Source organism: Condylura cristata, unplaced genomic scaffold (assembly GCF_000260355.1).
Source record: "Condylura cristata isolate star-nosed mole 26May11 unplaced genomic scaffold, ConCri1.0 scaffold00011, whole genome shotgun sequence".
NCBI classification, from domain to species: Eukaryota; Metazoa; Chordata; class Mammalia; order Eulipotyphla; family Talpidae; genus Condylura; species Condylura cristata.
Genome location: NW_004567112.1, coordinates 36,216,230 through 36,232,233, shown reverse-complemented (window position 1 = coordinate 36,232,233; position 16,004 = coordinate 36,216,230). Strand labels below are relative to the sequence as shown.

The 16,004-nt window shown below is 35.6% G+C and overlaps 1 protein-coding gene across 2 annotated transcripts in view; it reads left to right on the top strand.

Moving 5' to 3' along the window:
• The window catches only part of VCL (vinculin), a 95,539-nt gene that overhangs the window by 15,579 nt on the left and 63,956 nt on the right, over positions 1-16,004 (top strand). For both annotated transcript variants that reach the window (XM_004680759.2, XM_004680760.2), the window contains exon 2: positions 15,830-15,900. In XM_004680759.2, coding sequence (XP_004680816.1) covers positions 15,830-15,900 — 71 coding nt within the window. The remainder of the gene's footprint in view (positions 1-15,829; positions 15,901-16,004) is intronic.

Genomic DNA, 16,004 nt, shown 5'->3' with positions numbered 1-16,004 from the left:
TCACTAAGTATAATGTCTTCAAATTTCATCTGTGTTGTAGCATGTGTCAGAATTTCCTTTTTAAAGGCTGAATAATAATGCAATAATATATTACATTTTGTTTATCCATTTTCTGTCAGTGGACCCTTAGGTTGCTTCCACCTTTTGACTATTATGAAGAATGCTGCTATTTGATCATACTTTATCATGCTGTTTCAATGCCTGCTGAGGCCTGGACTCTGTTCCTCAGGTTTAGAGGCTTCTGATGAATTCATGTAGGACTGTGAACCCAGCCTCTGATGCCAGGGAGCAAATATGTAATCAACATAGTCCAAAGTCTCTTTGCAGAATATGGTGGGAAGATAGTGCAAGGAGTTTATTCTGTCTTACAGAGGCAGTATTTGAAGCGTAAGTAAGTTTTCCATCCACAGAAAAAAACAGGAAAAGTATTCAGTGCAGAGTGAATGTAGGGATACTAGGGTATGAAAATATAATTAAGAGTTGGGGAAGCTTTAGAATGACTACTAAGGTAGATTGTGCTACTGGTAAAAGGACTTATATGCAATATTAATCAGTCAAAGAAAGCCAACTTCAATTTTTGAATAGTAAAAAAATTACCTAGTTCAAAATGGAAAAGGTTCAATAAGGCATATAGTGAATGGCATGCCTCCCACCCTGAACTGCAGTTTTTACATTAGACCATGGATGGTTGTAACATAATTTAACTAGCTTCTTATGGAAGAACTTTAGGTTATTTGTGATCTCTTGCTATTTCATACAATGTGAAAAATGAATGTACAGGCATGTTATGTTATGCATTTGCAAGTACATTTATAGGATAATTCTTAAAAGGGGAACATTCTCTGTAGAGGATGCTAGACAACAGAAAGACTTGAAGCTGAGGCATAATGTAGATGGTTTTAAGTTTTGGTAAGATGACCTTTGTAAGTTGGAGAATGAGAGTTGTCAAATCATCTATCCATGAGATGTAGTGAAGGCTGCCTTCAGTGACTGAGTAATAGCAGGATGGCTCCCAATATTAGTTAAAGATATTTAAGAGACTGTTGTCTGTGGGTTGCTATTTCAAGTTTGAAGCCACCTGTAATATTAAAAAAAAAATCCAGTCAGTCCTGGTTCTGTCTTAAAAGTTGTGGCCAGGTTGATTCAACTGATCATTCCTAAGCTCATAATAGTTAAGGGAGTTGAAGCAACACTAGACCTAGTGAGCTTAACTGACCTTAGCTGTGGAAACATTCTAGCTTCTGGAAAGGAAAGCCAGAATAGGAGAATAATTTGCATATCACTTGATCAGATACTGCATCCTGATGATTTACATTTGTTCGTTGTGAACTTGAAGTTTTTCTTGTTCTTGCTATTAGGTTATAGAGTCATGTGGCATAGTAGCGGAAGTCATTAACTATCTTTGAAAACTTCTTCTATATTTTAAAACATAAAAACCATAGTGGTTTAGAATTAGCTACAGTCAGTATCTCTATCCGAGTGATTTTAGGTAGTCAGTATGACCTCTCTTTACCTTTGATTACTCATCTGTACAGTGAGATAGTAATAGTACCTACTTATAGGGTTGTTACAAGGGCTTATAGCAATTGCCCAATTAAAAAAAATAATAAAGGAAAAACAGAAGTCACGAATACTGCAATGACAGAGGGAAAGGAAAAAAGACTGATGTTTATTTTATCTTTCAGTCTCTGTTCTAGGCAATTCACAGATGTATTACATTTTTTAGCTTTGAGAGATTTTACTTTTACAGTTCAATTGATAGAGAGATTTTACTTTTACCGTTTAATTGATACAACCAAGAGGTTGTTATTTGCCTAAGGACACAGAGCTAACAATAGCAGAACAAAGTGAGGTTCATTCCAAAGCTCTAATTCTTTTCCTATTGCTGGTAACTTTCTGGTTGGGAACTAGTTTTACTAGTTGCATTTAAAAATTTCATTTACAAATTTGTTTAAAGTTATTTTTTCATAGGGATAATGTTACCAGTGGTGATTACATACTCAGGCTTATATGCAAAAGCTACAGTATAACCAAAATGGTCAAGAAAAAAAGCACCTGCAATTCTAGCTATTAAAGCAGAAAAACAATTCTAATTCTGAGGAATTATAGTACTTTGAGAAAAGCAGATTTGGTTAGAGGCCAATGAGGAAAAAGAAGCTGGTAGATCCTCTAGAGCATTTTAAGGGACTAAACATTTATAGCAGAGACACTCATAGCATTTTGATATTGTACAAAACACATTCACTTATATTATTTCCTTATAACTGTCTGAAATAGATAGGATAGCTGGTAGAGTAGACTTTATTTCCCTTTTCAAAATTTAATTTTTTTTCCATGTTCTTGACCATGATTTTTTTTAAATGACTTGCTAGTCACCTCAGTAGGGTCATAGAGAATTAAGTTATAGGAATATTGAAGAAAGAATGAAAACAAAACAATAAAAAATTGCTGAGTTAATTGTGCAGGAAAAGAAGAATCAGAAGGTAGGTAAAGAGTATATGTGGTGATGGCACATGGGTGTCTTGGTGATGGGAAGCCCACGTGGATTATAATTGAGATAAAGAAATGTACAAAATGGGCCCTCCCTGGTGGCGCAGCGGGTTAAAACACGGCACTGAGAAGCTAAAGCCACTTCCGCATGAGTTCAATTCCCGCCTGCCCCGGAGGTGACCACATGGCATGGCAGACCTCTCCTGACCTGCCCGCTGCTCCCCTCAGCAGTGTACTTCGTGGATCTGCCTGTTCTGCTCCCCACTCTGTTCCTGGTGAATCCTCTCACCCTCAGCATCTCTGACCTGTACCCCAGTTCTGTATGAATAAATAAATAAATCTTTTTTAAAAAATGTACAAAATGATGTAAAAATAAAATATAAAAAAAGAATATAAAGCAAAAAATAGTATATGTGGGCAGATACGAAAATAGCAAAATTAAATGTTACTCTGTTTTGTTGGTTATCTTTCTGTCATTTTTCTGATTTGATTTTGCACTTATTTTCTGAGTACTTATGTGCCAGTCACTGTGTGTCATGGTTATGAGGGGGAAAAAAGTCTTGACCCTAGCTCTAAGGAATTTGTTTTCTACTAGAAGCACCTACTAAAGGTTACATTCAGATCATGCAGTGATGTTTTCCTTCTCACCAGCATTTATGAATATGTGGTAGTTATAAAACTAGTGTAGTGGTGGAGCAGACCTTGCATATCTTGTCCACTGCTCCCGTTAGCAGTTTATTTCAGTAGATCTGCCTGTTCTGTTCCCGACTCTGTCTCTGGTGATTCCTCTCACCCTCTGCACCTTAGCCTGTACCCCAGTTCCTGTATGTATAAATGAAATGAATGAATGAATGACTAGTGGGACAAATAGTAATACCCATTTAAGTAATATCTTAATATCTGTGCCGCCACCCCCCCCCCCCCGCAACTGGAAAAGCTAAGGGAGATTTAAGTGAAAACCAGTTATTTTATTTCCCCATAATTATTACTTGCTTTCCTGGCACTAAGGCAGAACTAAAGGGTAAGAATTAGGGGAGCATTATGTCATGTAGCATATACTTATGTATGTTTGAAACAAAGCTGAAATTGGAGTGTAGAAAATAGTGTTGTCATTTAACATCTTGCTTACGAATTAGGAAATATCCCTTCTGATATAGAAAATGAAGCCAAATGGCTTGGAACCAAATTCAAGTCTGCAATTGTTTAGAAAACTAATCTTTGAGCCTCATTCCTAAAGTGAAGACTTTGGATCAGATTGACAAATTCTTCTTCACTTTTTCTTTCTATGAAATGAGCGGAAGTTGCTTATCTTGTGTTTTGTGAGTTGTGGAGTATGCGGGAGGTAGGGAGAAGTTCCTGTGCTGATGATCTGCTTTATTGTTACATTGATGGTATTAAATTGATGGCTTTCTAGAGCACTAGCGTAAGAGTGTGTGACATCTACAGGAGAATGAGGGGAGTTCAGGGGGGAAGAATGAAGTATTTGCACATCTAAAGCCTGCCCATAGTAACTTCAGAAATACTGACCTGGTGAGCAAGGCTGCTCTGCTAACATTTATCTAGCCTTAATTGATACGCTCAGTCTCATATTGGGTTAGAATAAACAGCAGCTGCCAGGGGCAGCTTAACACCAGTTCTGAGGAAAATATATTAATCAAAGAGCTTGCTTGACATTAGAATTTGCCATCCACATGATTTATATGCTGTGTAATCCATTTGGTTGTGTTCTGATAGATGCACATTTAAATTAAGTTTTTGGCAGTTGGTCAATATTTGAATCTTTCAGTTGGTCAAAATTTGTAGCTTCTAATTACTTTTTAGATTGTTACTGACCAAGGATATTTGTTGATACATTTTTCAGAGTTTCAGTCAGTTTTTCTCATTATGAAGGTAAAATATTTTATTAAATCTGGAAAGTAGAAGATTATTACAAATAGAAGTAGAAGAAAACAAATCTGAACGTCTACCTTTGATGTTACATTTTCTTCTAGTCATATATATGTAGAAGGAGAGTAGGATTTTTCATTATTAGTGATATAGCTGGGTCATAAATAAATTATCACATGACACTCCTAATGCATTATGTTGAAAAAGGGCCCCCCACCCCTTTTTTTTTTCCTTAGTAAAATCAGGTACACACACTCAGATGCCTGCAGGGCCAAATAGCTAATAAATGAATTAAGCTGTAACAGGACATAGGAGAGTGGTAGGGACTTTAGTAAACTGGGGGGAAAAAAAATGTAGCCCCTGGTTGAAGAAAGCTGCTCCTATCTTTAGCTTATTTTGCCATATGGAAACAGGGCCTAGTGTTACAAGATCTTTCTGACTGTCACTAAAATCTGGAAATCTGTATTTATTTTTTATGTGAAATTTCCCATTTAAAAAAAATTACTGAGTAGGCCAAACAAAATAGGTTTGTGGGTTACACTTGGCTCATACACTGCCATTTTATCATTCCTGACATAAATACTTCTCAATCTTTCTCATGGTTCTCACAAGAAGAACACTTTTATAAATGAAAATATTTAGAGAGGAGTTGGATAAGGAATTCTAAGATTGGCTTTAGAAACTTTTCACTCTATATCCATAATGAGAGACTTGCCTATTATAGGAATAAATATGATGGGGACTAGGAGGTAACATAAATGAAAAGGTCTGGATGTTAAAATTATAAGAAGTGATGCAGAAAGTATTATTCTCCATATAGGACACTTGGTTCCTAGCAAACTTTCCTACTGAAATGCAGATCTAATGTTTCTAAATCTTTTTAATATTTCAAGATCATCAGAAATTTGTGAAAAGTTTTAATTAAAAGCAAATATATGAACCAAACAAAAACTACTATGGTCCAAATTCTGCACAAAGTTTGCAATTCATGGTCTTGATCTCTATTTTCTAACTATGTTCTACAAATCTTAATCCATCATAGCTTATAGATTACTAAGAATTAAAAAAAATTCTTTGTCAAAGGAATTTGGAAAATGGTGGATTGAAAAAAGCAGACTTCCTAACTGAAGGTTATCTTAGATTTTTAAATATACTAGTATAATTGTAACTTCTTAAGAGATAACCATAGACCCCACAGTTTAGTTGTGTCTGTATATCCATTCATTACTCCACCATCTTTCTCTCTCTGAGGAAGCCTTTCCCTTGTTAAAGATTACTTTTTCTACTTGCTCTACAGAATCTCTACCTGCCTCTTCAATGATGTTGGTTCTTATAATGTGTTCCCTAGTTCCTTTCCTTCAGTCTAACAATATGTTAGATTTCTCCTATCTAAACAAAGTACTAACCCTTCCCTGATACCATATAAAAAAAATTAACTCTACATAAAGTATGGACTGAAATGAAGAAGCTAAAACTATTAAATTCTTGGAATAAAACAGGAATAATTAACATTAGTTAGGTTTTAGTTACTTATTAGTCAGATACTGTACTACAAGTGCAAACAATTAAGAAAAATAGATAAATCGAACTATCAAAATTAAACATTTGTGCTACGGAGAATTCATCAAGAAAATGAATAGCCAACTCACAGACTGGGAGACAATACTCACCAAAGCCATATAAACTAATTAAAACATAGGTAAAGGATATGAGTAGACATTTCTGCAAAGAAAATATAAAAAATAGCACATGACACTCATGACTGCCAGTAGGTTTCTTTCTGAGGTGATGAAAATGTTTAAAAGCTGACTGTGGTGTTACTGCACAACTGTGAATATACCAGAAACCGTTAGCCCCTCTGCCCTCTGTGTTAGTTGACTATTGACTGTTCTTTCACTTCCTTGAGCCTCTCTGTTTTTCTTTGGCCTTTCCTGAGGCTATTTTCCTTCCCCTGTCCACCTTACAGATATTTCCTTCTCAGTTCTTTTTACTCTTGCTCTTTCATTAGCCACTTACCCAGTGGTGGTATTGTTTTCCATTCAGTCACTGTACATGACTTTTAGAACTACTTTATTGCTTGTTACTTTCCATTCCAGTCTGTAGTTCTTTCTGTCCAGACAGGTAAACCAAGGAATCATCTTTTCAGTTTATTCAAGATTAGCCTATCTCCATATGAACCATCCCGTAAGTATTACCCTAGTTAGCCTCCAGTCTTTCTTCCTATGTTACCTGTATTAACAAGTTGCTTGAGCCAGAGCCTGGAGTCATCCTAGATTCCTCCCTTACCCTCAGGATGGAGTGTAGTGTCATATAGATGTATCTCTTACATCTACCCTTGTAGCCTACAAAGTACCCAAACTTATTCTTCAGTTTTAATTTAGCTTCACTAAGACTCTAAGCTCCATGAGATCAGGGGCATTTGCTCCAATACTTGGCATGTGGTATGTTATATAAATATTTGCTGACTAGATAAATGAACTAATACGTAAACTTGTCTTTCTAGTTTTCTTTGTTCTGGTTCATATTTGTGGTTGAATCTTTCTTGTTGAAATGCAGATCTAGGGATATCTAAAATGGTTAAACAGTTTCCTGTTACTTAAAGAATAAATCCAAAGTGGCATCTTTCAGTATCTCCAGCTTCTGTTTCTCCCCATAATATCTGATGTTCCAATCATGTTGATCTGTGTTCCTGAACTGTTCTTGCACTCAAATACGCTGCACCACTGAATGTTCTTTTCTTTGAATCTCATTTCTCCCAGAGAACTCTTATTACTTTTCCTAGAGTATCTTTTTCTCTAGGAAACCTCCCCTCCTTCACTGACATAGCTGATGTGGATGTAACTCTTTTAGAGCATTGTTAATAATGATTTCTTTAAGTGTTTGCCTTGTTTTTGAACAACAAAGACTGAGTCCCTTCCTTTTGTATCCGGGTTACACACAATGTTGGACTCAGTCTGCAACATAGTCAGTGAATTGATAAGTCAGTGAATTAGGCTTCCAGTTAGAGACTGACTCTGAAAGGTTATCTATAAATCATACAAAAGGTAACAATGTAGGCATAAACTGATTGTAAAACCATTCAGCATTGTAGTAAGACCCATGAAAATGTTGCTGGTGGTGGATCTTATGTATTATTTTCTTTGTATGGCCCAGTAAGGTACTGGACACAATTACCTATCAGAATGTCAGTTCATTATAATGCACTGATCAACATAATACTTATGCCATAAGAAACATTGACTTGAGCCAAATTAAGGCAAATGGGCACATATTCCCTTGTCTTGTAACTATTAGTTTGTAGCTTGGCCCACCATAATCTTTTTTTTTTTTTTTAAAAAGATCCATTTTTATTTATTTATACATATAAGAACTGGGGTATGGGTGGTGGTGGTGGTGAGAGGATTCACCAGATATAATGGGGAGCAGAAAGACAGATCTACTGAAATCCACTGTTGAGGAGAGCAGCAGGTGAGATAGGAGAGGGCTGCTGCACCATGTAGGTCAGCTCCTATGCTGGGGATTGAACTCATGCTGTAGTGACTGTCAGTAGCTTGATAGTGCTGAGACTTTAACTCCTGTGCCGACTGCCATAATCTTTTAAATATAATGCTTTACAAAATATAATGCTTTACAAAATATAATGCTTTACAGCGACCACTTTCAGTGTGCAAATCAGTAACACGAATTCTCATTGTATTTTGTCTTTTTGTTATCTTGTACTGAGATTAGCTACGGGAGACATCTATATTAACATATTTTTTAAGTCTAGGTAGTGACTTGAACAGCCAGGCCTTTTTATTTGTTGGAAAGAAACCAAATGTCTCTACATTACTGAACCGAATCAAGTAGATTGTGATAAAAGGAGTAATAATGACAACAGCAGAAGACAAAATTCTCTCACTTAGAATTTTGAACTAAAGTCACATATTGCACAAAAGATATTTAAATTAACTACTGAACAAAGTAAAAACTCTTCAAAAGAAACTGGGCTTTCTGCCAAACCCCTTAAAAATGCCCCTCGGCCTCCTACTCTTTCAGTACCATTATTTCAGTTTATATGGCTAAGGATGCTTTATTTCTTACTCTCTTCTCACCACCTAGTGGACACATAGTTGGCACTTACTGTTTATTGAATTGAATAGAATTGGAGTGAGAGAATTAGAGGCAATTCTCTGAAGAAGAAAATAGAAAAAATAATTTGAACACTGAATAGAACCAACAAATTAGAATTTCAGAAATGGAATAGTTTGGAAGCAATAAAATGTATTTACTATAAAACTGGATTACAGCAATAACATCATTTTGCTTGATGGCATTTTGTTACAACTTTAATGAGAAAATTGATTTCTGGTTAGGACGCCTGTGTAGGTTTTGTTGTTCTTCGCATTCTGCATGGATTTTTTTCTGGTTACTCTGGTTTCTTCTCACATCCAAATGATGTGTTTGTTGGGTTTATTGGCATGTCTAAATAGTCCCAGTCTGACTGAGTATGGTTGTATGTGAGTGAGCCCTGTGTAGGAAGGGCATCCTGTCCAAGGTTGGTTGCTCTTATGCACCTCAAGCTATCTCCATAATTTCTGGCCATCTGAGGTCCTGAACTGACCTAAATGGTTTAGAATATGAGTAAATGGATATTTACTGTGAGAGCAAGTGTTTTGGGTCTCTATTTAGAAAGTTTTATTCATCTTTTTGTCACTGTAAACATGCTGTAGGAGCTTAATGCTTGTTTACATCAACTACCTTATGGTAAAACTGTATGTCTTTTTCTTTTTCATATGTCTTTTAACTGAACATTACAGTTACTAAAAACCTGTGGTGAACCTTTACTGAGTACTTTTAAAAAAATGTTAATGTGTAAAAACTACTTAGAATCTAGACTATACCTTAAACTTATTTCCTTCCTCTGCTTTTTTTTTAACCCTTTAGCATCTATGTAGTTTTTTTATAGAAAGGCATAAAATTTATTTTAAGGTGAAATAATCGGGCATCTATTTTAGTTGAACTCATAATTGTAAAACTTGTAGTAAAATATACAGGAAATGAGAGCTTTTCAATTTTAATTATTAATCATCGTATACTTTGTCTTGTTCCCCAAAAGAATTTGAAGTAATAAATGTAATCTTAAGATAGAAAAGATAAATTTAAAGATAAGTTTTCTATATTGGAGAGCTGAAAAGGAGTTTACTCCCACAGGAGACAAGTAAGGAAATAGTATCACATAGTGATAGAAGAAATAAGTTTAAGTAATTAAATGACATTTTGAAGCTACATAGCCATTAATTAGCTAACCTGGAGCTGGAGATCAGGCTACAAATTTCAGTTCATATGCAGTTAACATTTATGTGGTAAAAACATTAGACTTAGTAAGCTGTGTGTTTTGATGACTTGGTGCTGCACAGGTTTGAAAAACATTTGTTAAGACTGTTACTTATCTGCCTGTTTGTATAGTTTTAGGGTCTGTTAGGAATCACATGCTTTTCCAGTCTATACTAAGAGTGAGTTGAAGAAATATATTTCTGCAAGCCATAAAGATTCCTACTAGTTAGCCAAGAGTATTTTGTGACTTAATTCCTTTATTAATTGTTTGCACTATTTTTAGTTGGAAAAGTTGGGTGCTATAGAAACTTTGTTTTGATGGTGTGGGGAGAGGGAGGAAAGTCCATTTCCTGTCATCTGGTTGAAGACTTAAAAACACAAGCTTTTGTCTTTGATTCTCCTAGATAGGATTTGCCAGTTGTTCATAAATAGAAGATGCCTTTTTAGTCCTGTATTTCTTTAGAAGCTTCTTTGGACATTCTTGACTTGATGCTTAAGTGATAGAATCCTGAGTTGGAAAGACCTAGAAAAGGTAGTAACAACTTTTGAATAAATGGGCAGGTTAGGTTACATAGTCCTGTATGCCTTCACTGGGCAATCATGCCCTTCCCAGGATGATTCGAGCTTTCTTTCTGACTTCCATTCATTTCCTTTGCTGAAGCCATACCAGCCTGGTAAGCCATGTGCTGAATCATTGGGAGCCATTGCTTGTTCCCTTTTGTCTTAAACTGTAAGATTCCTCTTCTCTCTACCTGGCAACTTTTATTTCTTCAGGTCCCAGGTTCCTTCTGCTATGAGGAGATCACATAGTAAAGGCAAAAAAATGAAGATTGATCTAGCAGTTATAGGAAATATGATTTATACTAGAAGAGACCTGAGGCAGGGAGGTTTGTTTTAGGAAACGAAGTCCCACAGATGTGACTTGTTCAGTGTGGTAGCCATGCGTAGCAATTTAAATTAAAATTAATTGCAAGAAACCAATTTGAAAAGCTGCATACTGTTTGAATCCAGCTATATGACATTCTAGGAAAGGTAAAACTATAGATCCAAGAGAAAAATAAGTAGCTGCCAGGGGCTTGTAGAGTGGGGAGGGAAAATTAGGTAAGTTGTATGAACACAACTTAGAATAATGAAATCAGGCTTAGTGCCTATCAGTTACCTAAATAGTTTAAAATAGCTTTTAAACTATTGCTTGAGGGTGTGTGTGTATTAGATAAATGTGTGCTTGTGTATATATAATCTATTTCTTTTCAGCTCAGTCCTTACCTTACAAAAGAGACATAAGTAATTAAATAAAAATAATAAAATAAAATAAAAATAATTTTTAAGTAATTGCCTGTATTGGAGTTAGAATGTTTACTATTTGCAATACTACTTTTAATGGTTTTGCCTGGAATATTCTTGATTTTTTTTTTTTTGGATGACTAATCTTTGCCATATATCACCATTGATGTCTTTGAAGACATTTCACTTAATTGATATAGATATCATTTTTTATTTTTATTTTTCTTGGCTTTAGTTTACTACCTACCTCCCACCCTTTCCAATCTAAGAGTAAGTCCTGTTCTTCTAAAAGAACTAATTCTCCATTTCCACTTTGTGTCTTGTTTTAAGTCATTGATGTCTCTTCCTGGACTATGGCAGAAACCTCCTAACTAATCATTCTGCTTCCTCTTGCCCCCTATAACATTTTTTCATGTAGCAGAGAAACTTTTTTAGAAAAGAAAATCTGTTCATATCATTATCTTGTTTAGCTTTCTTGCTTTCCATTATACCTAGAAAAGATTTCTAGGTGTAATAAACTGACCGGAAAGATGCTTTGTGATATGGCCCTTGCCTTCTTACCCAGTCCCATGACCTTACCTTACTCCAGCCACTCTGACCTTCTTAAGTTTCCTTGAATATACCTACACTTTCCTGTCATAGGGCATCTTCTCTTCAGTAATTTTTCTCCAGCTTTATATGAGTGGTCCTTCTTACCCATGACTCCAGTGTGACGTCCTCAGAGACCTTGTTTGTCCACATTTCTATAAGTGAGCTTCCTCTCCTTCCATTTATACTCTTTATATCATCATCCTTATCATTAACCTTGCTTATTTAGTTACATGTATGCTCTGTACTCCTACTAGAATATCAGCTCCAGGACAGAAAGAAACATTTTCCCTTCCAGGGCCTAAAACAGTGTCTGGTGCATGTTGCTGTACTAAATAAATGTTTGGTAACATCAGATAGCTGAAGTATTCTCCTTCTCTTTTCTCTCTTTCTTTCATATATGTATATCCAATGTGTTTGGATGTGACTATCCTTTTAGGCCCTTCACATTTAGAATGAATTAGTGACTTTGTTGCCGAACTTCATCTTCATGAAACCATGGCCCACAGCTTTTTGAATGGTTGATTTTAGTTGGAAAATAGAGTGAACAATACATCTGGAAATATTCTGTCATGTTTTGATCTGAGAAACTCTAGGGAACCAGCTGCTGATTTGAAAGCCTTTTATTATGATACAGACAGTCTATTATTGTCTATAAAAGCTCCGGCTATTATACAGTTTTGTATGTGTGCTGCTTCTTTTTCTGAGCTATTAACTTGAGGGAGAATGCTTGTGTTCATAATTTATGCATAACTTGTGTTTCCTGCAAATAGTTTATTGTATTATTTTTTAAAGTTGGTTTACTGTGCATTTAGAGATTTTTTCTGCTTTGTTTTTCTTCCTTAAAATCAATCAAAAGTAAACAGCATGATTGCGATACTTTCTGCTTTGACTTGTAAAAATTCACAGATTTTCGCACTAAGTGTGGTTTAGAGGTATAATTTAATATTCCATAGTAGCTTTATGTTAATAAAATAGGTGAGTTTCACCATTTACTGTATTAAAGCTTACTTATATGATGTCACTCTATTATAGCATTTCTGTACTATGTGACCTACTGAAAGGAAAGTTAAAATGAAAAGTTCTTCATAGGGGTCATTTTTTAAAATAAATAATAATAGTTTATTTTTACATCATTTTGTACGTTTTTCCATCTCAGTCGTGATCCCCATGGACTTCCCATCACCATATCACCTGTGTGCCATCACTGGACTCTGGTCCAGTGCATTTCCCTCTCCCCTCTGTTTTTTGATCCCATTCCCTACTCATCCGCCATAAAATGCCTCTGGTATATAGCTGTTCATTATTATTATTATTTTCTCACCTGGTCCATTATACTCCTGCTATGAGTGAAACCATCTGGTATTTTTCCTTTTCTTTTTGGCTTATTTCACTAAGCATGATCTTTTCCAGCTCCATCCATGTTGCTGCAAAAGGCATGTGTTTCTTTTTTTTGGTTGCTGAATAATATTCCATTGTGTATATGTACCACATCTTTTTAATCCAGTCATCCATTTTTGGGCATTGGGCTGTTTCCATGTCTTTCCAATTGTAAATATAGCAGCAGTAAACATGGGGGTCCAGTTATCTTTTTCAATCAGTGTTTTTGTGTCTTTTGGGTAGATACCTAGGAGTGGGATTGCTGGGTCGTAGGGAAGCTCCATGTTTAGCAGTTTGAGGAACCTCCAAACAGTTTTCCATAGTGGTTGTACTAGTTTGCATTCCTACCAGCAGTGCAGGAGAGTTCTTTTTTCTCCACATCCTCAACAACATTTGTTGTTGCTAGTTTTTTTAAGATACGCCATTCTCACTAGTGTGAGGTGGTATCTTATTGTGGTTTTAATTTGCATCTCCCTTATTACGAGTGATGTTGAACATTTTTTCATATGCTTGTTGGCCACCTGCATTTCCTCTTTGGAGAAGTGTCTTTTTAGCTCTTCTACCTATTTTTTGATGGGGTTACTTACTTTATTTTTGTTGAGTTTCATCAGTTCTTTGTATATCTTTGTGATTAATCCTTTATCCTAGTTTTGTATGAAAATTTTCTCCCAATTAATGGGATGTCTGTTTTTTGTAATGTCTCTTTTGCTGTACAGAAGCTCTTTAACTTGATGTAGTCCCATCTATTTATCCTTGCCTTCACTATTGTGGCATTGGGTGTATGTCGTGTAGTGTTTGGCCCATCTTTGCTTCCAGGAATTTTATGGTTTCCATTCTTATGTCTAGGTCTTTAATCCACTTTGAGTTGATTTTTGTGTATGCATAGGGATCATTTTGAAGAAAGTATGTATATCATTTATAGTATAAAACATAATGTTGTTATATGGCACAAAGGAAAATTGAGCATTAGGGTTACAAGAAGCAGGTTTGTTGCACCAGTGTTGACTCAGTGGATTTACATCCATAGGCTGAGACCCATTTATAGGAAGTCAAAGGTTTACATACACCTTTGTTTTTACAAGGTTCTGGGTGGGTTTGCATTGGCAACTGTTCATGGTTAGATATGATGTGATTACATACCAAGAAGTGAATTATATAGTTGCACACCAAGGAGTGAGTTAAAGGGTCAGTAGTCATGGGACCCTCCCCCACAGGTCCATCCTACTTCATTCATGATTAACATCTGACAAGATTCCTACCAGGAACTAAGTTATATACCAGGTACTAAGCAAAAAAGGTGATCACTCAAGACCCCCAGACCTCTTATCTTAGGTCATCACTAAAACCTTTAACCATTACTCTTTGGAAGACATATAAAATGAAAAATAGTTACTAAAATTGCTAGGTAGGAAGCAATTGCACCCAGATAACCTAAAGTAACATTGTAATATTACTTTAAAAGTATAAATACTGCATATTCTTATACCAGGAAATAAGAAATGCAAATACGAACCTAAAATTGTGCTAGTATTAATCTAACCACTGTTAATGTTTTGTCTTTTGGATTTGTCTTATATACAGGATTTTTTTGTTTGTTATAATCATAGAATAGTGTATTTTTTATTTCATTCCTCCATTCAAAAAAATTGTAACATTTCTCCATAGTTCTGAGTTTCTATACCATTGTTTCTTTTAAAGATTTATTTATTTATGTATACAGAACTGGGATACAGGTCAGAGCTGCAGGGGTGGTGAGAGGACTCACCAGAGACAGAATGGGGAGCAGCTCATGCCAACTGATGAAGTACGCTGCTGAGGGGAGCAGAGGGCTGGACAGGAGAGGTCTGGCGAACCCTGTGGGTCACCTCCGGGGCTGAAGTGGCTTTAGCTCCCTAGTGTTGTACTTTAACCCTCTGCGCCACCCTCTATACCATTGTTTTAACAACCCCATAGTACTCGAATCTAAAGTTATCTCTTATTTTATTAAATTGCTCGTCATTGTTGCATTTATTTAAAAATTTTCTGCTATTATAAATGATCATGATACAGAGTATTTTTGTGACTCTTGTTATTACCACATTTGGTATTATTGCCTATAGGTATTTACTCATAAGTGAAATTCTTAGGTATATTTTTGAATACACACCAGTAAATGATTTTCAAAGAGTACCAGTTTACACTGACACCTGAATGGAATAGAGCAATTCTGTTGTAGCATTCAGAATTGTGTCATTTCATTTTTTTTTTAAGATTTTATTTATTTGTACATACAGAAATGGGGTGCAGGGGCGGCAAGAGGATTCACAGAAACATAGTGGGGCACAGAACAGTAGAGTGCTGAGGGGAGCAGCGGGGCAACACAGGAGATGTCTGCTGGCCATGTGGGTCACCTTGGAAGGGGGATCGAACTGGCATTGAAGCAACCACAGCTTGGTTTAGCTTCGCAGTGCAGGGCTCCAACCCACTGTGCCACCAGGGAGGACCCATGTATATTATTTCTTTTTAAGTTGCTCCATAATAAGGGGGAAAGTCATGTTTTGACAGGCATCTATTTGATTACTTACTAGTTAAGTTGTATTTACTTAGGTTTGACTTCTAGCTTCTGAATCATAAATTGTTTCAAATACTTTACCCAGAAACAGTAAAATCTATTTTTCATTTAGATATTTTATTCTACCTAATTTGGTTGACTTCTTGGACTCTTTTAGACTTAGCAGTTTGTTACTAAAAACACACACTTTTTCTCATTATGAGTGGAAGTTTGATTCCTTCAGTATAATTACTCTGAAATTTGTATTTCTGAGAATATATGTTCTAATATGTATAAAAATACTTTATAATAGTCTGCGCACCTATATTTGAATTGTGACTTTCCCCCCCATAGGTTGGAAAAGAGACTGTTCAAACCACTGAGGATCAGATTTTGAAGAGAGATATGCCACCAGCATTTATTAAGTGAGTAATTAAAGCATTCCTTTATTGTTAAGCATAATCATACTCTTGTTAAAAAAGAGAAGTTACTGATTGCAGGAGTAAATTATTTTTTTTCAAATGTAAAA